Source organism: Ovis canadensis, chromosome 5 (assembly GCF_042477335.2).
Source record: "Ovis canadensis isolate MfBH-ARS-UI-01 breed Bighorn chromosome 5, ARS-UI_OviCan_v2, whole genome shotgun sequence".
Lineage (NCBI taxonomy): Eukaryota > Metazoa > Chordata > Mammalia > Artiodactyla > Bovidae > Ovis > Ovis canadensis.
Window position 1 is genome coordinate 113,929,926 of NC_091249.1, and position 26,472 is coordinate 113,956,397.

Genomic DNA, 26,472 nt, shown 5'->3' on the forward strand with positions numbered 1-26,472 from the left:
GAAATCCATAATCCAGAATATACAGAACTTAAATATGAAGCTCAAAGCATCCCTCAGCCTCGCCCAGAGGCCCCCAGCCTGCTCCACCCCACCACCCCAACTCCACCCTGGCGGGCACTCACCTTCAACACCTGTTAAATGTAAAGAGACCACCTTTTCCTCTGGCCCATCCTGCTGTCGAGCATTGGGAAGGAGTGCAATCCACTCCCCCAACCACACTTTCCTGACAGTATTTCCAGGAAGTGCCTGAACCTCCTGAGAAGGAGTTTTATGGGGAACCCTGTCTGCTTCAATTACCTGTACTTTGAGGTGGCTGACTTGGATGAAAAGCAACCTCTCTTTCTCCCCAGGGAGTGACTTTAATTTTTTTCCCAAGGCTCCACATCCCATCACCTTAACCCCTGCCCTGAAAAAGGAGAACGAGCTGCTGCTTTTGTTTGAACTTGACCATCCCCAAGTCAAATTCCCAGCATTCAGTGGATCACAGAGAAAGCAAGAAAATTAATATATATATACTTCTGCTTCATTGACTATGCTAAAGCCTTTTACTGTGTAGATCACAAGAAACTGGAAAATTCTTAAAGAGATGAGAATACCAGACCATCTTATCTGTCTCCTGACAAACCTGTATGCAGGTCAAGAAGCAACAGTTAGAACCAGACATGAAACAAGTGACTGGTTCCAAACTGGGAAAGGAGTACGACAAAGCCATATACCATATAGCCTATTTAACTTACATGCAGAGTATATCCTGAGAAATGCCGGGCTGGATGAATCACAAGCTGAAATCAAGACTGCCTGGAGAAACATCAACCACCTCAGATATGCAGATGACACCACCCTTATGGCAGAAATTGAAGAGGAACCAAAGAGCCTCCTGATGAGGGTCAAAGAGGAGAGTGAAATGCCGGCTTGAAACTCAACATTTCAAAAACTTAAGATCATGGCATTTGGTCCCATTATTTCATGGCAAATAGAAAGTGAAAAGGTGGACGCAGTGACAGATTTTATTTTCTTGGGCTCCAAAATCACTGCAGACGGTGACTAAAGCCACAAAATTAAAAGATGTATGCACACTGAAAGGAAAGCTATGACCAACCTAAGACAGTGTATTAAACAGCAGAGACATCACTTTGCTGACAAAGGTCTGTATAAGTCTAAGCTATAGTTTTTCCAGTAGCCATGTACAGATGTGAGAGTTGGACCATAAAGAAGGTTGAGCACTGGAGAACTGATGCTTTGGAATTGTGGTGCAGAAGACTTCAGAGTGCCCCCTAAAGGAGATCAACCCTGAATGTTCATTGGAAGGACTGATGCTAAAGCAGAAGCTCCAATACTTTGGCCACCTGATGTGAAGAAGTGACTCCTTGAAGAAGACCCTGATGCTGGGAAAGATTGAGGGCAGGAGGAGAAGGGGATGACAGAAGATGAGATGGTTGGATGGCATCACTGACTCAATGGACATGAGTCTGAGAAAACTCCTGGAAATAGTGAAGGATAGGGCAGCCTGGTGTGCTGCAGTTCATGGGGTCGCAAAGAGTCAGACATGACTTAGCAAATGAACAAGTCCACACAGCAACTTCTGACCTGGAGATGGTAGCTCATCCCTAGCTCCCTCTCCTATAACCTCTGTTCACTTATCTTATTATCACTCTCTCAAAAATCTTTCTTACAAAACTTTAAAGGGAAGGAAAAATTATCTCTGAGTTTCAGTGTCTGTAATATGCATCCCTGTAAGCACAGGGATCAGGGAAGGACCCTTCTTATCCAGGCCCAATGGCAGGCAGCTGGTGGCAGATTTATGTAAGAGGAGGGGGGAAAAACTACTCTTTCTGAAGGTGGGCAGCAACACTCTGAAGCCCAGGCTTCCCGAGAATTCCTGAAACAACTGATAGAGAAACACATGATAAGTCAGGTTGCAGCAGGGTATTCTTGGGCTGCTTTGGTTCATAAAGATAGAGCGAGTGGGTGGGGGGAGACATCACAGGGAATCTCACAGATGGTTTAGGGCTCTGCATTTGTGGGAGCTGAAGACCTGGAGAGCCTCTACCTGTTTTTCAACTAACCCACCTGGGATGCTAAGCTGATCACTCATCTCCCATGAGAACCTACCTCAACCAATAAAATGGTTAAAAAATAAAAAAACTATCACAGCATCCATACAAAAATGCTGTTAAGAAAAAAGAGCAACATACTTTCATTCAAATTAAGATTTGGACATTGACTAAAAAATATATTTTCATGGAGCAGATGAAAAATGTGAGCACATCATAATGGCAAAGCAGAATTGAAATAACTTAGAAAAGAAGTAGTGAGAGAAAGAGGAGATGAAGTTTGCACTGCAAAACTCCATGAAAAAAGTAAAAGGGAATAACCAAAACTGCGTGGAAAGGAAGGTAAAACCATAAGGATGAACAGGTTGAGAAAACACAGCCATGGGCACATAATACAGAAATTAGAAAAGGGAGTAAAATGAAAGATTAAGAAAAAGGCAGAGAAAATGCGAAGGATATAAGGTGGCCAAAGAAGATTATATACACACATAATTGAAGTATCTGGGGCAGGAGGTGGAGAACCAACTAACATCAAGGAACAAAATACTCAGATATGTAGTTTAAGAAAATGTCCCTAAAATGTGAAAATATGCATGTAAACCTATATGCTTCAATCTGCATAAATGGGTGCCAGGGAACTGTGAAATCAATAGTCATCCTAAGACACAGCTTTAACTGGACTTTGAAGAGACTCCAAAGTGCACAGACCATATGGACTCTTGAGAATATTCTTGGTAGAAAATATGAGCATTTATATTGTATATCTGGGGCTTCCTTGGTGACTCAGCTGGTAAAGAATCCGCCTGCAATGAGGGAGACCTGGGTTCGATCCCTCGATTGGGAAGCTCCCCTGGAGAAGGGAATGGCAACCCACTCCAATATTCTTGCCTGGAGAATTCCATAGACAGAGGAGCCTGGAGGGCAACACACCAAGGGATTGCAGGGTTGGACATGACTGAGTGACTAACACTACACTGGACATCCAGTGTCACAGGCAGTTCTAAATGATTTCAGAATACACAGGTGGAAAAGGGCCATTAAGAACTTAAATATATGGATGAGTAAGAAAGTCCCAAAAAGGCAAAGATCAAATTATGAACATTTTTTAATAAAGAGAAACACTGAAATTACAAATCTGAATTACACCTTGTGCCAAATAACACTCACCTTTAACTACAATGAAATCTATCCTATTTTACCCACAATGTAGTATTCCAAAGGAAAAAACTATAAGCTTTCACATATATTTCTAGCCTAATCTTTACAGCATTCTGCAATCATTCTACAAATGAAGAAATTGAAGACCAAAGTCACATGCTATGCAAAGTCAGATTTTGCAACATGGCCTAAAAATTAGATTTCTAGTCTTCTGATCCTCCAATATATTCTCTGTAATCTTTGGGAGCTATAATTAAATGAGCTGAACCATTATCTAAAGAGATACTAAGCAAGATTTCCTCAAGTATAATTTATGGAATCCTAGGCTTCTGAGAATTTCCATGAATGGAAGGGTGCTATGGTCAAATCAGTGTGGGAAATACTGTATTATAGTGCCTCTCCTCTTAGATTAATAAGCATGCATTTATAAGTAATATGATAAAGTTTTATACATTATCTGTCATACATTCAAGTGTCTCTTTTCTCCATTAATGTCTAACATCTCACAGAACTAGTGTTCCATAAAACACACTTTGGTTTGAAATATAACAAAGGTGTCAGGTAAAACAAAACAACCCTAGGTAATTAAAAGTTTTAAATTAACTCTTGTATTGACAGATATAATTTTGAAAGGATTAGTGATTACATAATAATCACTTAGTGATTCCTAGTGCCAAGACTCTATTATTTTGGGGGGCTCCAAAATCACTGCAGATGGTGACTGCAGCCACGAAATTAAAAGACACTTGCTCCTTGGAGAAAAGTTATGACCAACCTAGACAGCTTATTGAAAAGCAGAGACATTACTTTGCCAACAAAGATCCGTCTAGTAACAGCTATGGTTTTTCCAGTGGTCATGTATGGATGTGAGAGTTGGACTATAAAGAAAGCTGAGCACCAAAGAATTGATGCTTTTGAACTATGGTGTTGGAAAAGACTCTTGACTCTTGGAGTCTTGGAGTCCATAGAGTTGCAAAGAGTCGGACACAACTGAGAGACTGAACTGAGTGCCAAGGCTCAGGATTTTGCTTCTCATATTTTGTCTTATAACCCATCTCCTTTGAAATGAACATACAGATGTAGAAACTGTGAGGATGACTCCAAATCTCAATTTGAACTTCCAGTGTTTTATGCTCTAGAATTACACTTTTCTAAAAAGAAGAAATCTATATTTTATTTATTTAGAGAAATCTATATTTTGTTTATTTAGAGTTATACTTCTAATGCCAAGCTTGTACCTCTAAATCTAAAACAAAATTCTTTACCACAAACCAGACTTCTCCACCTGATATTCCAATATCTGTTCATAACATCCATTTTCTAGTCATCAAGTCTGAAACATGAAAAGCATTCATAATATAGTCCCTGGCTATAATGACCATGTCAAGTGCTTTTTCTCCTGATACCACGCCCATTGTTCAAGTCTAGTCACCTGAGTTGCCCTAAGGAGATTTTCATTTACTAGTATTTTTCTTTATTCAGTGACTAGGCCTGTATGACTCACTGGGCTCTTAATTACCATACATTACTTTTATCTTATCATTTATGTTAACAGCAATAAAAATAATACACACTGGGTGCTTATCTTAAGCAAGGTCCTTCAATGGCAAACATTTTCTTATCTAATCCCCAGAAAAATCCTATGAAAGTGATACTATTGCTTTCCTCTTTTACAGATAAGTAAAGTCTGGATTAGATTAACTTCAAAATTTCTTAAGATTTAAGAGCCTATCCTATGTATTTAAGAGATTCATCTCATGCTTAATGGTGACATAAAGTAAAATTAATCAGTTTCTTGAACAGTTTGGGATGTGAATTTAAAACATTTCTATAAGAGCTCCTGACTTTAAGATAAAGAGACAAAAACTTTTTAATAATAAGATTTAAAAGTTGATCTCCTTATCATCTCTAAAGTACAATAGAAACTCTGGACCTAACAGGCCATTAACCCATTAAAAGACAGGAAAATTGGAATTGCATATCATGAATATAACAGGAATGACTATAAATGCATAAAAGATTTTTTTAAACGTTAGAAAATTATATGTATAAGCATATACCAATAAATTTAAAATCTCTTAAAATAAAAATATTGACTACAAATGATATAAAATTTGAATGAATCTATTGTGGCTCAGCTGATAAAGAATCTGCCTGCAATGCAGGAGACCTGGGTTTGATCCCTGGGTTGGGAACTCACTCCAGTATTCTGGCCTAGAGAATTCCATGGACTGTATAGTCCATGGGGTCACAAAGAGTTGGACACAACTGAGTGACTTTCACTTTCACAGGATTCAGGAATAAGTTGAAATAGGAATCAAAAGTGTACTTCTAAAATCAACGTATCCAAAACAGTTTCTCTAGAGAATGTATATCAAAGCTCCATCAAGAACAATCAATCCATGTATGCTATTTAAACTGTTCCAATATAGGGAAGAAAATAAAAAGTTTCTCACTTTGTATGAAGTATTAGCACAATTGGGCTTCCAAAGTGGCTCAGCAGTAAAGAATCCACCTGTCAGTGCAGGAGACCTGGGTTCAGTCCCTGGGCAGGGAAGATACTCTGGAGAAGGAAATGGCAACCCACTCCAGTATGCTTGCCTGGGAAATCCCATGGACAGAGAAGTTTGGCAGGCTACAGTCCATGGGGTTGCAAAAGATTCCAGTGTGACTTAGTGACTAAATGGCAACATTAGCACAATTTCACTTCAAAACAACAGCCATTTGCAAGGAAGAGCTTAAATCAAAATATTTGTTAAGAGTCAAATTAGAATATGTATATATTTTTATATATGATTTAAGGTTGCAGTAGGGCACAGATAAAAGAGATAACAAGCAAATTTAAGATTTTTGTATGGATGCTTTATGAGTGTTTTTTTTTTTTTTTTTTACAAAGGCAGTTAAAGGAAGAAACACTGGGTGTGACTGGGCAGTTACTGAAATTGCAGCAATGTGGCCTTAGGCAGAGACACATAGCAACTTTCACACCAGGAGAATAAGCAGGAGAATCCCTCCTTTCCCACATGCAAACTCCCACTGGCTGAATCCAACTAGAAGCCACATGGCAATATCGTCCATGTGGCTTATTCTAATAAATCAGACAGCTGACAAGCTTGGTAATTCTCCTTTCTGTAATCACGTCTTCTATCATCCAGGCTGTTTCCTTACCACCTGCCTGTCTCTCAGTTGATGAGGGATTTTACAGTATTTATAAGTCTTCAGCTGTTCTGTCTCCATTAGGTTGCCACAGGGCTCCTTTTTTTTTAATGGAAAGTATCAGTATCTTTTTATTTATTTTATTATAATTAATGTACGCATCTGATGCCAAAGAAGTGAAGGTGATTTTACAAACTCGAAATATTGGCACATCCATGAAATTTCCATTTTATTTATAGCTTTAAATGACATGAGTTCAAATGCATTTCTCTACAACTATTCCAACATAGCTTCTTCAGAACTATTTCAGTCATCCTTATCATATGACTTTACCAAAGACTTTGAATCTAAAATAAACATAAAATTTTCAATCAGTAACATTTCATTACGAATGGAATAAGTCACAAGTTGATGGCTGGGGCTGTTAATTTCCAACAAGACATTCTTTTGACATGTTTCTTCTGATACCCCTAGTATATAAATGAGAACCTTCAGAAAACCACAGGGCAGAACCAAGGTATGTTAAAGAAGCCTCTGCAGCTTAAGCTTCCCATAGTCCTAGACCTCTGAGAGACACTAGGTAAAGCATCTTTCCAGCACAGTAAATGGGTTTCCAATATTTCCATGTGATCAGGCTTTCAGAGACAGACACTTAAGCATATCATGAGGATATACCATCTTGGCTCTGGTTCCCTTATTTATGCCAGAAGAGGTTAATACCCGTCCAAGTCCAAAGGTGGAAGAACACATAAACAGATATGGTAATCAGCAACAGCTGACGGTAAAAGCACAGGCTGGTGGTGCCAGTGCAGCCCTGGGGGAAGTATTGCTCCACACAGTCCGTAAAACCCCTGCTGAAGATACCAACAGAACAAGGACAGTCAGTGCACGGACAGACAGAAACCTTCTTCCCTGCCACTCTGACCTTTTAAAAGGTAGATGGTACTTAGCATATTGACTTGTGTGTGCTGCTTTTAAATATAATCTAATGCTGCTCCACTTCTTCCTGCTTCTATTCTGATGTGTCATCCTAGCTGCCTGTGGTATCATATTAGGAACCCCATCAGTAATTGCATAGGCTATTCCTAATTCTTCATTCATCAATTCATTAATGCTTCATTGAGCAGCTTATTGGAGAGAGGACACAACAGGAACTGCAGCAACGCCTGGTCCAAGACTCAGGGCTGTTTCTCCATCCTTTCGCCCCTGTCTGTGGAGGGCCCGACCCCTAAGCGAGCAGACACCTCGGGGAGACCACCGCGGACAGCAGCACGTGTCCCTCAGCAGGGCTGCAGAGGCCAGCCAGCCGCACATTCTGCTCAGCAAGGTCTGGCAGCCCGCGAGTGGGCTCTGTGCACAGTCGGCCACACTCCACAGGTTTCCTTTTAACAAGTACTACTGGATATGTGAAAGTTGCACTATAAAGAAAGCTGAGCACCGAAGAATTGATGCTTTTGAACTGTGGTGTTGGAGAAGACTCTTGAGAGTCCCTTGGACTGCAAGGAGATCCAACCAGTCCACCCTAAAGGAGAGCAGTCCTGGGTGTTCATTGGAAGGACTAATGCTGAGGCTGAAACTCCAATACTTTTGCTACCTGATGCGAAGAGCTGACTCTTTTGAAAATACCCTGATGCTGGGAAAGATTGAATGTGGGAGAAGGGGACAACAGAGGATGAGATGGTTGGATGGCATTATCAACTCGATGGACATGAGTTTGAGTAAGCTCCAGGAGTTGGTGATGGGCAGGGAGGGCTGGCATGCTGCACTCCATGAGGTCGCAAAGAGTCGGACACAACTGAGTGACTGAACTGACTGGGTACGGGGATATTAACAGGAACCCTCGGTCCAAAATACACTCTGCCTTGCCAGTGATTAAAAACAACCCAATTTCCCCTTCTTAACAAGGATCCATCACTTCTGCAAATTCAGTGGTCATCTTCTCTACCTGTTGATTATTTAGTATGAAGACTAAGGCTGGAAACAAATTCTGTAAGTAGATTTTTAGGTACAGTACTAAAAGGCTCCAACCCACTGCCACTCCCTGGTTCAGAACCCTATGTATGCTGGCTGTGGAGGTCCCAGCAACACAGAATGCATTCTGCCCCACTTAATAAATATACCATGAGAAGGTATATAGAAGTAGGTATAGAGAAGGAAATCTTATTCTGCAAGTTATAAAAAAACTGACACTATTCTACCAAGTCAGAGACTTCTGGGTGCTGGGGTACATAGTAAGACACACAAGTGAATTTCATGAGCAGAAATCTGTTACCATAATTCTGCTGCAAATGAATTTCTTCATCAGAAATGATGCAACTTCAGAAGTTAGCTATAATAATGAATTGAGTAAGTCAAACAACATTGAGTGTTGCTAGAAGCATCACAGGTGGTAAAAATAAATTCATGTCTAGAATATATATTTGTCTTAAGAAGACAAACTGCAACCAGGATAGATATATTCTGGCTGTCCTGGGGTGTATCGGTTGCCCTAGGGAATGTTACCAAATCATTGCTCTCAGGACTGGACCCTGAAGTTGGTAAATTGGGTAATGCATCTGCAATACAGGAGTTAGACCAGTCTATGAGGAGGGAAATATCATTTTGAACCCATGTTTAGCTTCCTTCTCTACTACGTGGTCATTTTTAAAATGGGTCAATTCCACAAAAAGTACAGTGGCTGGGGAAAAACACTGATTGACACTCACTGGACAGACCATATTTTCCTCCTGATTGAGAGAGTCTTCTACAAAGGATGCCCTCAAGTTAACAAGTGGCAAAAACACCTTTACATGCTAGGCTTCAGATTCAGCATCAGTCCTTCCAATGAATATTCAGGATTGACTTCCTTTAGGACTGACTGGTTTGAACTCCCTGCAGTCCAAGGGACTCTCAAGAGTCTCCTCCAACCCCACAGTTACAAAGCATCAATTCTTGGGCACTCAGCCTTCTATTTGATCCAACTCTCACATCTGTACATGACTACTGGAGAAACAATAGCTTTGACAAAAGATACCTTTGCCATCAAAGTAATGTCTCTGGTCTTTATTAATAATATGCTGTCTAGGTTTGTCATAGCTTTCCTTCCAAGGAGCAAGCATCTTTTAACTTCATGGCTACAGTCTACTATACGTATGTATTATCTCATAGCATACTATTAAAATTACCTTGTTAACAACTTTCATTTTTGTTTTGTTTTGTTTTCAAGCTTCTGACTGGCCAGCTTATCTATTAGAGTGTTGTGCATGGAAGAGTTAGTCGCTCAGTCGTGTCCAACTCTTTTGTGACCCCATGTACTATAGCCCACCAGACTCCTCTGTCCATGGGATTTTCCAGGCAAGAATACTGGAGTGGGTTGCCATTTCCTTCTCCAAGGGATCCTCCTGACCCAGGAATTAAACCTTGGTCTCCCACACTGCAGGAAGATTCTTTACTGTCTGAGCCACGAGAGAAGCCCAGATTATTGAGTGTGAATCAATGAAAATCTGTACCTCAGGCCTTCTCTTCTATCAAAACAGAATTTCCATAGTCGATTGGCTTTTAGGGACATGCCTGAGTGGGGTTTCTCTACAAAATCTTCACTTTTGGTAGGTGCCAGCAAAAACCCTCTGTAAACCAGGCTACACCTTTTCCTGCTCTGTTAGCCAGTCACAAGGAACTCTGTGAGATCCTTGTAATGAGGACATCTAGGGTTTTGTAGTAAAATCATGCTTACTCCTGCCTATAGCAACCTTTCTCCATTGGAAAAAAGGGAAGTGCAAGTCAATAAAAAACAAGTAGGCTAGTAGTATGAGATATATGCCTATAGTTACTTGCACTTTTCAAATTTATTTTCATCTGCCATTTCATTTAACAACAAAATGTCCAACTTTCACATGTCTAATTTCATGATTTGTTCCCTTGTAGCTCAGCTAGTAAAGAATCTGCCTGCAGTGTTGGAGACTCAAGTTCAATCCTGGGTCTGGGAGATCCCCTGGAGAAGGAAATGGCAACCCACTCCAGTATTCTTGCCTGGAGAATCCCATGGACAGAGGGGCCTGGCAGGCTACAGTCCACAGGGTCAGAGTCAGACACGTCTGAGCAACTCAACCACCACCACCACAGTAGTAACATACTTCATGATGAGGAGTTCAGGTTGCACAGTGATCGTTATCCTGTTTATGTCTAACACACCAGCACTGAGGAGCAAACCAATGGTTGCTTTTCAAAAGAATAACGTAGGCAGAAGAGCTCAGCCTTACTAAAAACCCAGGGGTCCTCCCTGTGAAGACTTGCCAGAGGCTTCCTCCATGTTCCCAGTCTGCCATCAGTCCAGTTCAGTTCAGTCGCTCTGTCGTGTCCGACTCTTTGCAACCTCATGGAATGCAACACACCAGGCCTCCCTGTCCATCACCAACTGCCTAAGCTTACTCAAACTCATACCCATTGCATCAGTGATGCCATCCAACCATCTCATCCTCTGTTGTCCCTTCTCCTCCTGCCTTCAATCTTTCCCAGCACCAAGGTCTTTTCTAAGGAATCAGTTCTTCCCATCAGGTGGCCAAAGTATTTGGAGCTTCAGCTTCAGGTATGGCCAATGGGTATGGACAATATTTATGACTGTGTTCTTTGGACAGTCTGCCATAAACAGTCATAAACATTGTCCACACCTGCTTCAAGAACTTTATCATGTTTCAGAACTCAGAAGGCCTTTGAGCAATACAGGTCAATTAAAATGACTATGGAGTAGATAAAACCAAAGCTATGGCCCCACTCGCTGTTAATGGCACTGAGTGGATTAAGGTGACCCCAAGCAAAATACATCCCATGCCACTAACAGGGAGTGGGGCCATAGCCTTGGTGTTATCTACTCCACAGTCTATTTTAATTGACCTGTGTTGCTCAGAAGCCTTCTGAGTTCTGAGTTCTAGAACATGATAAAGTTCTTACAGCAGGTTTGGGCAGTGTTTATGGCAGACTGGGAAGATGTAGGAAGCCTCTGGCTGGTCTCCAAAGGGAAGACCCCTGGGTTTTTGCAGTTAAGACTAAGCTTTTTGGCATACATTATTGTTTTGAAAAGCAACTGTTGGTTTGCTCTTAGATGCTGGTATGTTAGACATAAACAGGATTATAGACACTGCAACCTGAACTCTCCATCATGAAGTATGTGTTACCTACTGTACATGGATGGAAATAGATTTGGAAGGCACAAGTAACCATAGGCATATCTCTCATACTACTAACCTACTTGTTTTTATTGACCAGCACTTCAAGCAAATACTTTTAATTGGAAAATAAGGCTCAGGGAAAAGTGCCAAAGGGTTTGACTCTTCCTTACTCTGAAAAGCTTAACTAAGTCCAAAGAGACAAGACACAGTGCAAAACTTAGAGTGTAATTATTGGCACATAAACCTGAATCATGTGAAATGATTTTCTTGGGATCCAAAATCACTGCAGATGGTGACTGTAGCCATGAAATGAAAAGACACTTGCTCCTTGGAAGAAAAGCCATGACAAAACTAGAAACCATATTAAAAAGCAGAGACATTATTTTGCTGACAAAATAATGTATAGTCAAAAGCTATGGTTTTTCCGGTAGTCGTGTACAGATGTGAGTTGGACCATAAAGAAGGCTGAGTGCCGAAGAACTGATGCTTTTGAACTTTGGTGCTGGAGAAGATTTTTGAGAGTCACCTGGACTGCAAGGAGATCAAACCAGTCAATCCTAAAGGAAATCAATCCTGAATAATCATTGAAGGGCCTGATGCTGAAGCTGAAGCTCCAATACTTTGGCCACCTGATCCAAGAGCTGACTCACTGGAAAAGACCCTGATGCTGGGAAAGATTGAAGGCAGGAGGAGAAGGGGACGACAGAGGATGAGATGGTTGGATGGCATCACTGACTCAATGGACATGAGTTTGAGCAAGCTCTGGGAGATGGTGAAGGACAGGAAAGCCTGACGTGCTGCAGTCTATGGGGTCACAAAGAGTTGGACACGACTGAGGGACTAAACAACAACAATACCTGAATCAATTAGTTTCTGAAACATCTACACTATTAAATGAACCATTAGCCTCTTCTAGGAGAAATTATGACTGAATAAGCATTAAAATGACCCTCAGTTCCCTAATCTTTATAGGCAAGAAACAAGCTAATACAACATTTAAGCATCCAAATATAGCCAGGGATAATTATAAAACAGGACCAACAGAGAAAAATGAATTGTGAAGCCCCTCCCAAGAAGTTGGAAGAGAGTTTACTCAAGGAACAAGCATGACAGCTTCCCAGTGGGATTTCAGGATTTCTCTGAACCAGTGACTCCTGGCGTGCAGTCAACATTGCAGTCTATGGGGTTGCAAAGAATCAGACAGGTCTGAACAACTAAACAATGAACAAAAAGCTGGTAATGATTATTGTGGCAAGTACATTAGTTACACATTTCTCTTTTTAAAATATAAACAGAATGTTAATTGGAAATATAAAGATGAGTCAAAAAAACAAATAATACAAATATAAAGAGTCATATCAACTCAAGATGTATCAGATTTAAATGGAAAATGGAGAACTATAAACAGACTGGTTCCAAATTGGGAAAGGAGTACATCAAGGCTGCATATTGCCACCCTGTTTATTTAACTTATACGCAGAGTACATCATGTGAAATGCCAGGCTGGATGAAGCTCAAGCTGGAATCAAGACTGCCAGGAGAAGTATCAATAACCTCAGATATGCAGATGACACCACCCTTATCGCAGAAAGCGAAGAGGAACTAAAGAGTCTTTTGATGAAAGTGAAAGAGGAGAGTGAAAAAGCTGGAATAAAGCTCAACATTCAAAAAAATAAGATCATGACATCCAGTCCCATTACTTCATGGCAAATAGAAGGGGAAACAATGGAAACAGAAACCGACTATTTTCTTGGGCTCCAAAATCACTGCAGATGGTGACTGCAGCCATGAAATTAGAAGACACTTGCTCCTTAGAAAAAAAATTATGACCAACCTAGACAGCATATTAAAAACCACAGACATTACTTTGCTGACTAAGGTCCCTCTAGTCAAAGCTATGGTTTTTCCAGTAGTCACGGATGGATGTGAGAGTTGGACTATAAAGAAAGCTGAACACAGAAGAATTGATGCTTCTGAACTGTGGTGTTGGAGAAGACTCCTGAGAGTCCCTTATACTGCAAGGAGATCCAACCAGTCCATCCTAAAAGAAATCACCCCTGAATATTCATTGGAAGGACTTATGAAGCTTCAGTACTTTGGCCACCTGAAGCGAAGAACTGACTCCTTAGAAAAGACCCTGATGCTGGGAAAGATTGAAGGCAGGAGGAGGAGAAGGGGACAGAGGATGAGATGGCTGGATGGCATCACCGATGCAATGGACATGAGTTTGAGTAAACTCCAGGAGTTGGCAATGGACAGGGAGGCCTGGCATGCTGCAGTCCACGGGGTCGCAGAGTCGGACACAACTGAGCAACTGAACTGAATTGAACTGATAAACTTTCTGAAGAAAATAAATAAAAAACCTTTGAGATCAAGGACTAGGAAATGAGTTCTTAGGCTTGACAACAAAAGGAAAAAGAGAGAAACTGAATTTCACTCAAATTAAAATTTTTTTGCTCTGTGAAAATCTCTGTTAATGATATTGAAAAGGATAAGCTGCAGACAAGATGAGAATATTTGCAAACTACCTATGTGACAAAGATCTAGTACTCGGAATACATAAGTAACTTTCAAAACTCTACAGTAAAAAATAAACAATCTAGTTAGAACATGGACAAAAAATTTTTTAAAAGATATTACATGAAGGACAAACAGATGGCAAAAGAGCACAAGCAAAGATGCTCAACATCATTAGCCATTAGGGAAATGCAGATTACAAGCATAACAAGATTTCACTACAACCTATCAAAATGGGTAAAGTAAAAAATACTGAGGGGGAATTCCCTAGTGGTCCGGTGGCTAGGACTTCATGTTCCCAATTCAGGGGGCCTGGTTTCCATCTTTTTTTCATGAACTAGATCCCACATGGCCCAATTAAAGAGATCACATGCTGCAACTAAAAATTACCGCATGTCACAACAAAGATCGAATATCTCGTGTGGAGCAACTAAGATCCAGCACAGACAAATAAATAAAAATAAATACTAGAAAAAAAACTTTTAAAGTAATGACAGCAAGAAATGTTGGCAAGGACGTAGATAAACTGGATCATTCATACCTTGCTAATGGTACTGTCACTCTGGGAAACAGTAATAAACGAAGCAGAGAACTATCTTACGACCCATCAGATTTACTCTGAGGCGTCCATCCCAGAGAACTGAAAAGTATGTTCACACAAAAATCCGTATACAAATGCTTATAATTTAACTTGGGATAGCCAAAAAACTAAGGTCAACTCAAATGCCCTTTAGCAGATGAATGGTTGAACAAAACATGGTAAATCGATACCATGAAAAACTTACTAATTAGCAATAAAAAGGAAAGAGTAATTAATAAACTCAACTCTGATGAGTCTTTACAGAATTATTCTGAATGAAAAAAGTCAATTTCAAAATGTTAAGAACTGTATAACTACCAAAGTATAGTACAATTTTTAAACATAAAAATGTTATGAGATGATTTATTATTCAAAAGAAATTTATGATTTCTTTTCAAAAGAAAACTTTTAAAATGTAATTATTTAGCTCTGTGAGAATGGTTAATATATATAATTGAATATGGTACAAGAACAAGAATGCTCATATGTTGTAAACTATGAAAAATATTATACTAACTCTATAAGAGACATACACAATAAAAATATTAAGACAATCCCAAAGTTGCTCTCTTGAGGAAAGAATAATAATGAACTTTTCCCCCCTCTTTCTACTATTTAGTATTACTCCAATTGTCTGCCATGGCCAACAGAACTTTTCTAACCAGAAAAATAAAATGCATTAATAAAAATCACAACAAAGAAGGGTCGGTTAAATAGATTATCTATAAAATGAAACAATATAAAAGCATAAATATTCTTCAGTTTTGTCTTTTTTAATATTTACAATATCCCACATATATTCTAAGTTAAAAAATAGATACTCATAAGTTTAAAATATTGTTTCCCTTAAAATGTGCATTGGTATATATATATGAAAATGTGATATAAAGATATATGAATATGTATACAGGTTAGTAAGAAGGCATGAGAATGTACTAATGACTCAGTTCAGCTCAGTCATCAGTTGTGTCTGACTCTTTGCCACACCATGGACTGCAGCACACCAGGCTTCCCTGTCCATCACCAACTCCTGGAGCTTGCTCAAATTCATGTCCATCGAGTCAGTGATGGCATCCAGCCATCCAATGACTATGGATGGATCCAAGGACTATGATATTAATGACTATGTAATGTAAAAGTGCAATCATGCATAACTACTTGTGAATACACATTTGACTATGTATATACATTAAAAGGCTGAACTACTGGTAGTGTGCTATCTAGGATGTGTTATCATGCAGACTTACTTCCTTTTATTCCATATATTCTAGTTTTTCTCCTTTTATATCATTTTTTTAAATTTTTCTATCTTCTGATTGGCTGCCAAAGGGACATATCATATTCAAAATAAAGAAAAAATTAAAACTATTTAGAAAGAGGCACCTTGGCTATTTAAAAGGTAATATTTCAGTATGTTATATTGAGTAGCCCCAATTAATTTAGCTACAGCAAATCAAGTTTAGCCAGATTTTGGGATATGCTGATATCAAATGGCACTTACAAAAACATATGTATTAGACTGAAAGATTTTTAGTTGTCCATATTGTTACTACCATTGATAATAACTAAAACAAACCAAGAAAGGCAATTTTTTACATTAAAATAGCTGTTAATTATCATGAACATAATTTTTATTCGTTACTATTATTTGATGCGAACTTATACCCATACCAGGCACTGCCTTAGCACTGTGTGTAATTTCCTATGAAGTAGCAGTTACTACTACCATCATGATTTATAGTTGGAAAAAACCTGTGCAGGATCACATAGCTCTATCATCCAGTGCTCAAGCAAAAATTTGAACTATTTTGTCTGACCTTAACATCCCTGTTATACTACTGAAACTTTCATTCAATGTAATGTGCTAATACCACTAAAATAAAAGAAAAAATACAGTAAAACACACTGGCTGATTTGTGCATTTTTAAGAACTAGTGACCAATAAAATTGAATTTCCTCATTTTTTTCTTACCACAATTTTTACCAACCATTCTGAGGAAGCTACAAAAAGCATTGCTTAATCATTACCTCCCATATATTACATCTGGTTAGACACAACTATGCCTATGGTCCGCTTGAATGCCCTATCAGAACATTTCCTTTTATTTCACACACGAAGATAAATACGGATAATCACTACTAAAGTCTATCCAAAAACACTGGACATTTTAGTATCACTTTAGAAGTACAGTAGATAGTGAAATCAATATTTTAGCAAGCAATTAAGATGAAAGCCAAAAATAGAATATCAATGCATTTTGCTTCTATTTCTGAATATGCTTCTCATTTTAGCTTCCTTTTTCATGTTGCAAATTTTTCAGATCCCAAATCTTATCCATAAAGGTCATTTATGGCAAATAATCTTTGACTCTGATAACTTACAATTCTTTCCAAGTCAGTGGCCAAAGAAAGGAAAAGTATTCTTTATGGAGTAATTTTGGGTTCCATAAGGCCAAGCTAATAGAAAATGTGGACAGAGAATCCCAGACTGCCTTTATCTGCCATTACCTACCCTTACTGCCTTCTGTGAAAGAACAAGTCATCATACTCCTAACATGCCTCTTCTGAAGGGGTCCAGTCATTCATTTACATGTCTGATAACTCAACAAGCATTTCTAAGGTACCTACTATCCATCATATGTTGTTATAGGTGCTGGCCATAATGAAGTTTCTAAATTCAATAATCTGGAGGAGAAAATGTAAAGTGAATAGTGGAAGCAGGGTAAAAGGGACAAGCATATCTATGGAGTTCTTTGGTCAATAAGTTCAAAACTGTACATTTCATATCCCCTAACTCATCTTTTCCCAAACTCACTGAACTAGGGGAATCCATTCTTAACATATCCCTGATACCGTCAGAAACTCGGCTTGGCAGATCATATTTTGGTAAATGTAGCAACATTACTTTCTCTTGTTCAAGACCATGAACTTTAAAATGTGTATCTGTCTGCAAATTATAACTGTGGGCAGAACTGAGTTTGTGCTAACATCTCATTGACACATGCCTCCCTCCTTGTTTTTCTCTGTGAGTTTCCTCTATTTCAGAAGTTAGATCATGTGAATTTCAACAAAACTGGCTACAGTAAAGTAGGTAGTATTTCCTGATGTTTGTGAAACTCCTGTTTTAAAGGAAAATATAAAGTAATAATCCTGAAATGAAAAAAAAACATTTATTTACATGTCCACAGTTGACGCTACAAAATAAGGAAATTCTAAACTGGACACGCATTTCCCAAAATGGACTTCTAAAATAACCTGGGTGATTTTTAAAAACATAAATTCCTGAGTCTCACTTCTTGAATTAGAATTAGGATCCCCACAGGGCATTAAATAAGGGTACCAACCATCTAGGATAATTCATACTATCAAGACCATGAACTTTAAAATGTGTATCTGTCTGCAAACTATAACTGTGGGCAGAACTGACTTTGTGTTAACATCTCATTGAAACATGCCTCCCTACTTATTTTTCTCTGTGAGTTTCCTCTATTTCAGAAGTTAGGTCATGTGAATTTCAACAAAGCTGGCTACATTAAGGTAGGTAGTCTGGGAAACAGTAAAAACAGTGATATTAAAAACAGTAGTAGTTTCTTCTAAGGCACTGAATATCCCTAACAGTTAGCTCTAGCTCTTTCACTATTGTATATTAAATTTAAAGATCATTTTAAATAATTCACTTTATTACACTACTATATATTTTAACCTAAGAAACCACCTCCCCTCTTTATTTCATTATAGTAAAATTTAAATCTAAGAAAAATAAAAGTGATTTTCATAAGAAAGAAGCAATATGAAGAAGGAGGAACATTCAGAGGCCAAGCAAAATTAAAGCATCCTGTATTCCACAGGCAAGCATTCCATATTCAAAAAAAAAAAAAGCTTTAAGAACACAAGATAAAGACAAAACAGTAATTAAAAATTAAGTGCAATTTTGACTCCTGCTCTAATCCATTTTCCTAATTCAACATTTTTAGTCAGCCTGCTCAACTAAAGTCCTTTGATGCAAAATGCTCCCTGAAATACCATTTCTAAACATTAGAAATTTAGTGATTAAGCAAATGGGAAGTGTTGAGAGCTATATATATTTTTTTTTCTTTTTTGAGAGAGAGAAAAGGATATGAAAGAGAAACAATAAATAATACAACTTAAGAAAATGTATCCAACTAACTGATCAATACAGAAAAACTGCTCTACTGGATTTAGTAATTAGTTCTCTATAATTCTTAAGTGTTTACTAACGACTCCTGTCACAAAGTCTCAAAGAGAAGAAAAGATAATTTTATTTACCAACATTAAATTAACACTCATCCAAAGGAAATTAAAAAGTGCTTGGGTGAAAACAAAATGTTATGTGGCAAAGTTTTGATTATTTATTTCAATTTAACAATATTTAAAAGCTATATTAAAATATGTTATGTTCTGTTATTGGTCTGACCCGGGTCTCGCGCGTTGCAGGCAGACTCTTTACCGTCTGAGCCACCAGGGAAGCCCAAAATACAGCAAAAATGAGTGGCAAGTATGATCTGCTTGGAAACGGTTTATGACATTATTCTATTCTCAGGTTAACATATAAGGAAATTAGCCCCTAGAAGCATTTGTTTCCCTGAAATTAATTCTTCCTTTCTTGTGTTTGTCCTTCCTTTTTTGAAAGTAATTCTTCCTTTTTTCTTGTGTTTGTCCAATAACAACAAGCAAAACTTCTCTTTGATAAATGTTATTTTCTCCATTCAAAGTTAGATAATTGCCTCTAAGGCTTATGTCTCCACTAAAATTTTCTTTAAGAAAATAATTCCCAAACCTACTTAAATTTATTTTTTATAGAACAGAAAATTCAAGCTGTTCCCAAACACTTTTCTTCCTTTTTGCTAATTCTTAACCTCCTTTTGTGTTATTCTCACACCTGTGGAAATTATACATGCTTATCATATTTCATATTTTGTTTTCTTCTGCTTACCAATTATATTACATTACTTTAATTTCCTCTTACAGAGAGTATTTCATCCCAACTGATGTTTGGTTTCCCTCAAGTTCAAAACAACAGCAACTAAAAAAGCATACAAAGGAATATATTAATTTTCTCAGTGTCGGTTTCAAGTTAACTTAAAATGACATGTATGATTCAAATAACATGATTTCTTAATGTTATGCTCTTTAGGTTATTTACATAAAATTACCTAAGAAGATTACACATTTCCTTCTAATTTATTTCCAAAAGCTTTCAAATTCATTTGTTTTCCTTTTCTCACTTAAATCTCCAGTTTTTTTCAACATTCTCCTTAGAGTTGGATAAATAACTCAGATTTGTGGTTACACGATCCTGTATTTACAAAAGTGGATTAATTCAGTTGAGCAGACAAGTTAGTACAGACCATTAAAACTGGCTGTCTATTACAGATGGCCCAAAAGCACACAAAAGGATGGTCAACATCACTAATCAGTATACAGATGCAAATTAAATCTACAATGAGGTATTATCACACGCAGTTCAGAATAGTCATCATCAACAAATTTACACACAATAAATACTGGAGAGGGTGTGGAGAAAAGAGAACCCTCCTCCATTGTTCATGGCAATGTAAACTGGTAAAGCCACTACGGAGAACACGGAGGTTCCTTAAGAAACTAACAGAACTACCATATACAGCAATCCTACTCCTGGACATATGTATGGAGAAAACTATAACTCAAAAATAGACATATGCTGCAGTGTTCACAGCAACACTGTTTACAGGAGCGAGGACATGGAAGCAACCTAAATGTCCACTGACAGAGGAACGGGTAAAGAAGGTGCGGTACCTGCGCACAGCGGAATGCCACAAAAAAGAACAAAACACCACCCTCTGCAGCAACATGGACGGACCTAGACATTGCCACACTGAGTGAAGTAAGCCAGAGAAAGAAATTTCATTTGATATTACTTACTTGTGGAATCTAAAACAATGGTACAGATGAGCTTATTTACAAAACAGAAATAGTCACAGGTGTAGAAAACAAACTTATGGTAACCAAGGGGCTTCTCTGACAAATTAGTTGGTAAAGAATCCACCTGCAATGAGGGAGACCTGGGTTAGATCCCTGGGTTGGGAAGTTCCCCTGAAGATGGGAAAGGCCACCCACTCCAGTATTCTGGCCCAGAGAATTCCATGGACTGTATAGTTCATGGGGTTGCAAAAAAGTCAGACACAACTGAGCAACTTTCACAAGGGAGAAGGGGGAAGGGATAAGCTTGGAGATTGGAACTGACATATACACACTATATATACAAAATAGGTAACGAATAAGGACCTACTGTATAGCACAGGAAACTCTACTCAATATTCTGTAATGACCTATGTGTATGTGGGAAAAAAATCTAAAATTAAAGAGTGGATAGATGTAAATGTGGGATTCCCTGGTGGCTCAGACGGTGAAGAATCTGCTGGCAACACAGGAAACCTGGGTTCAATCCCTGGGTCGGAAAGACCCCCAGAGAAAGGAATGGCAACCCACTCCGGTATTCTTGCTTGGAGAATTCCATGGGTAGAGGAGCCTGGCGGGCTATAGTCCATGGGGTCGCAAAGAGTCAGACACACTGAAAACTCACACACACATACATGATCCACTTTGCTATACAGCAGAAACTAACAACATTGGAAATCAACTACACTACAATAAAAATTAAAATTAAACTGGCTATATTAACTTAGGGAAGAAATGGTTTAATTTCGTAAAAATGTTGAAATTATTTGATACACTTAATTAACCACCAGTAATAAATAAAAAATTTTAAAAACCTAAACAAAGCATCAGTCAGTCAGTCAGTTCAGTCACTCGGTCATGTCTGACTCTTTGCGACCCCATGAATCGCAGCACGCCAGGCATCCCTGTCCATCACCAACTCCCAGAGTTCACTCAAACTCACATCCATCGAGTCGGTGATGCCATCCAGCCATCTCATCTTCTGTCGTCCCCTTCTCCTCCTGCCCCCAATCTCTCCCAGCATTAGAGTCTTTTCCAATGAGTTAACTCTTCACATGAGGTGGCAAAAGTATTGGAGTTTCAGCTTTAGCATCAGTCCTTCCAAAGAACATCCAGGACTGATCTCCTTTAGAATGGACTGGCTGGATCTCCCTGCAATCCAAGGGACTCTCAAGAGTCTTTTCCAACACCACAGTTCAAAAGCATCAATTCTTCAGCGCTCAGCTTTCTTCACAGCCCGTAAAAACTAGTATTAATCTTAGCTGTTATTGACCACCTATGAAATCACTATAAAGTCACTTCACCTCTTTTCCTAGGGGGTGTGTGCATATGTGTGTGTGTGTGTGTGTGTGCGTTAGTCACTCAGTCGTATCTGACTTTCTGCGACCCCATGGATTGTAGCCCTCCAGGCTCCTCTGTCCATGGAATTCTTCAGGCAAGAATACTGGAGTGGGTTGCCATTTCCTTCTCAACCCAGGGGACTGAGATCTTCAATCCAGGGGATCTTCTCAACCCAGGGATAGAATCCAGGTCTTCTGAATTGCAGGTGGATTCTTTACCATCTGAGACACAAGGGAAGCCCTGTCCTAAGCTTCTTCATGGTAAAAGAAGGGATTCACAACTTCTAACATTCCTTCTATTTGTAAGTGTCCAGTTTCCTTTACATATTTAACGTAATTTCAACCCTGAGTTTTGTATCTGTTACATTGTAAACACCTCCACTTACACACAAACACACCCCAGTGACATTTCTATTAAGGAAAATTTTCAGGAAAAAAGAATGTAAAAATTTCAAAATAGCAACCAGGCATTTTTCATATATTGACTGTGGAAGAGTAACTTGTATATTCTTTCCTAAAAGTCAGTGTGACATTACCTATCAATAATTAGAATAAGGAAGCCCTTCTAACCAGTGTTTTCATTTCTAGGAATGAAGACTAAAGAATGACTTGAACATTTACATAAACATTCATGTCTAGAGATATACATTGCAGCACTGGATATACAGCATGCAGTTCATACTTAGGTCCAAACCTGAATTCTTGATTTGCACTCCCAATTCTGTTCTACCCAGTCTTCCACACGAGAGTAAATGGCCCCAGTTGACCAAACCAAATACGAAGGACTCATTATCCATTCTTTCTTCACAATCAACCCACTATAAAGACCCATCTCTTTCTCCTCTAAAACAGATTGAAAATCAGTCACTCCTCTCAATTTCTGCTGTTACCAACCCCACCCCAACCACCTTTATTGCTCACCTGAACTATAGTGAAAATCTCCTGGATGATTGCCTCACAAATACTCTTGTCCCTCAGAACAACAGACGCCAAATGATCATTTAAAAACATAAATAAGATCATGTACTCCCCTGTGTAAAACTCTCTCATGAATTCCCATTGCATTTAAAGACAAATCCAAATGACTCACGCTGTGGTCTGCCTGCCTCTCAAGTTCATCTCAGCTACTTTTTCCCTAGCTTTGAGAATGCTGGCCAAAACTGACACTTCCTAAAATCTACCAAGCTGTTTCCTACTCCAAAGCCGGCGATCATTTTCTCTCCTGCCTGGAAATCATCTTTCACGACTGGCTCCTCATTATCCAGTTTTTATCACAATAGCCTTTCCTTGCCCATGTATGTTTCCTGTGTGCACTATCACTTCATACTATTTCTCCCCTTACACACTCCCCTCAATCTTTAGTTATCATGTTTGTTGCTTTATTTTGTATTTCCTCCCACTAGTATATACAATCCAGAGGGCATAAAACTGTTTCATTGCTATTATTTCGGCATCAGGTAGAGTCCATATCAATAAATATTCATCATACCAATGGCAGAATAAGGGCAAACTGAATTTTTATTTTTATTTTCCATAGAGAAATTATTATTTAAATTATGAGTCACTTTAGAGTAAAAATTTTACAGCTCATCCAATTCCTCTACCTAATCTACTTCAACTAAAATCATGAAAAACATCAACATGAATGTGGTGAAAACCTGCATGATATACAATAATATACTAAAAGTTTATAATCTGGTTTCAAGAACCTTCTTGGCTTCATCTCTGGCCACACACTCCTTAATCTGCGGCAATTTCCCTTTGGGAAATAGAAATTATTCAAACTGGCTGCAATACAACCGGTGTATGGAAGAGAGGAAGATAAGAAGAAAGCTGAGGACAGATCAGGCTTTTGCACTTGCAGCAGGTGTTTATGTTTTAGTTCAAAGAGTTAAAGTGTTTTTTTTTTTTTAAACAAAGTCTGTATACTTTAATAACAGTAGGGTATCTGATCAACTGGAAAAATGAGGGATTAAAATCAGGACAAAGAGCACCACCTAAAGGCTATCGATACAATACTGTTTTTGCTATCTCAGAATCAGTTTTGTATTTCTTGTGACAGACAAAAATTCAGCTTTTCCCTTACCATTAAGATATCAAAGATACTACACTAAATCATGCATGTCTTCTTTCTAAAACTACTCCCAGAGAAAGTATGTGCACTTGACCTAATAAAATTTTATGGAATCTTAGATAATATAGTAGAACCCAGTAACTGTTCTTTCTATAGATAACACATTCACCTTATCTCATTCATTTCAAGCTGTAGCACCTTTTTAAAACATCTTCTCTTGATCCATATACTTGCACATTCTATTTTTATTTCTAAAATGGAGTCTGCTTACTTAGTATGTGCACCCCTAAAACCATGCTGCATGATAATATACACTTTGTTATTGAAAATACTGTCCTATTTGTTGTCAGTCTACAACTTGGAAATAGATCTTGGGAAATGTTAACACGTTAATATGAATCTTCAGTACTAATACAAATATAAAATCTTAACTTTTTAAAAATAATGACTATCATGCAGCAGGCCCCAGTTCCCCTTTCTTCTTACTATAAGCATTTTTTTCATTTACCTAACCTCTGAAAGCTTCTGATTTTGTAGCTCTCTGATTTTTTTTCAATATATGCTATTAAAAGTCTCAGGAAGGACAAAAGTGTTTAAAAAGTCTACTTTCATTTGCACATTTCTCGGGCTCCACCATAATCGGTTTTCCATTAAAAAAAGATACTTTGGAGGAAAAAAAGAAGGAATATAAAAATCAAACTTCCTTTCTGAGCCTTTAAATAATGTACTGAGCAGAGCAACATTTTAGGTAACTCATGAAGTTCTGTGTCTCTAAATCAGAGTCAAAAGTGAAGCTAGTTTCAGTACTCAGGAAAAGCCCTACTCCTGTAAGTTTCACCTCTCATTCTCAAATAAGGAGTCAACAGGTCCAGGGTGAAAAGCTGTAAGCACAGCAAACAGAACTAAGAGGAAAAACTAGATCTTAAAGCCCCAGCGAAGCCACACCACCAGCAAAGCAAAACAGGTCATGTCTTTTTTTAAGGAAGACTGTGTATAATATGGGGAATGAGTATTAGAAGATTAAAACCTTGGAGATCCACTGAAGCAATGAACAATGCCCAATCTGTCTCTATAATCTCCTGCTCCACACAAATCACATCATAACACAGCAGTGAACACTGGAAGACAGCTAAGCCCTTACCCTACGTACCCATACAAGTGAGGTGCAATACAGAGCCAATACAAGCAAGAAGGGAAGAGAAACTTACCTTCAAAAAGGGACCCAAACTGGTATTTTCCACTAAAAAATTTGGGCAGTGAAAACACAAGCGCTCCCAGCCCTATCATAAAGGATGCAAACGCAAGCCATCTTGGTTTGTGTCCTCTTTCACCAATGAATGATACAAATAAAGACAGCAAACAGAAGGCAATGTCATAACTTGATGATATCAAGCCGGTGAGGGAACTCTGCAATTCATAGCGCTTCTCGATAGTGGAAATGCTAATATTTACTAGGCCATTCACCACAATACCTAAAAGAGAAAAGAGGAAATTTATGTTTACAACTTTACCATATAGAGCATGATCATTAACATGACATTACTAAAGTTTGTTCATTTCTTTTGATATTTTTAAATGTCCAATTTAAAAAATCTCAACGTTTCAAAACTAAGCAAGCCAAACATATTTCCTTTACAGATCAGTTTGCTTTTAAATTATACATTTGTGAATTTTCAGTTGTTACATAAAGTTGATGTTTATCACATACTGAATTACAGTTAACCATGTTTCTTTAAATTACAAAAGAGACTGGTAAAGTCTCATGAAGCTGATTCATTAGAGAGTTTCCAGGTATAGTATATTCCCATGGGCCTCACTTGGAAGACTACAAAACATATAGGTGATTGAGAGGTCAAACGCTAAAACTGTTCAAATCACCGAATCCTTGACTTAGTCTTATGAAAGGTGCAATTGAGTTCTTAAACCTCTATCTTCTTCTAGCACTCTTAGAGTCATTAAAGTCATCATTTAAAAGTTCCTGGGGCAAAAACAAACAAAAAGTCTATTTCAATTACTAGCATTCTAAATCATAGGCAACGTGACAGAAAATAAAAAATAAACAACTTACACTTCATCTGCTCATTATAACTGTGATGAAATAATATAAGATAAACCAGAAAAAGCTGAAAATTCAAATCTGACTAACAACAAAAATGTCCAATTAGGATACTGATTATACAAAAGTTAACATATTACTATGCTGCTGCTGCTGCTGCTAAGTCACTTCAGTCGTATCTGACTCTGTGTGACCCCAGAGACAGCAGCCCACCAGGCTCCCCCATCCCTGGGATTCTGCAGGCAAGAACACTGGAGTGGGTTGCCATTTCCTTCTCCAATGCATGAAAGTAAAAAGTGAAAGTGAAGTTGCTCAGTCATGTCCGACTCTTAGCGACCCCATGGACTGCAGCCCACCAGGCTCCTCCTTCCATGCGATTTTCCAGGCAAGAGTACTAGAGTGGGGTGCCATTGCCTTCTCTGAGATATTACTGTA

General features: G+C 38.4%; 1 protein-coding gene across 1 annotated transcript in view; it reads right to left on the bottom strand.

Moving 5' to 3' along the window:
* SLCO4C1 (solute carrier organic anion transporter family member 4C1) overlaps nt 1–26,472 on the bottom strand; it is a 90,167-nt gene that overhangs the window by 59,005 nt on the left and 4,690 nt on the right. Inside the window, exon 2 of the mRNA XM_069590187.1 lies at nt 25,190–25,453. Within this exon, the coding sequence (XP_069446288.1) occupies nt 25,190–25,453 (264 nt within the window). The remainder of the gene's footprint in view (nt 1–25,189; nt 25,454–26,472) is intronic.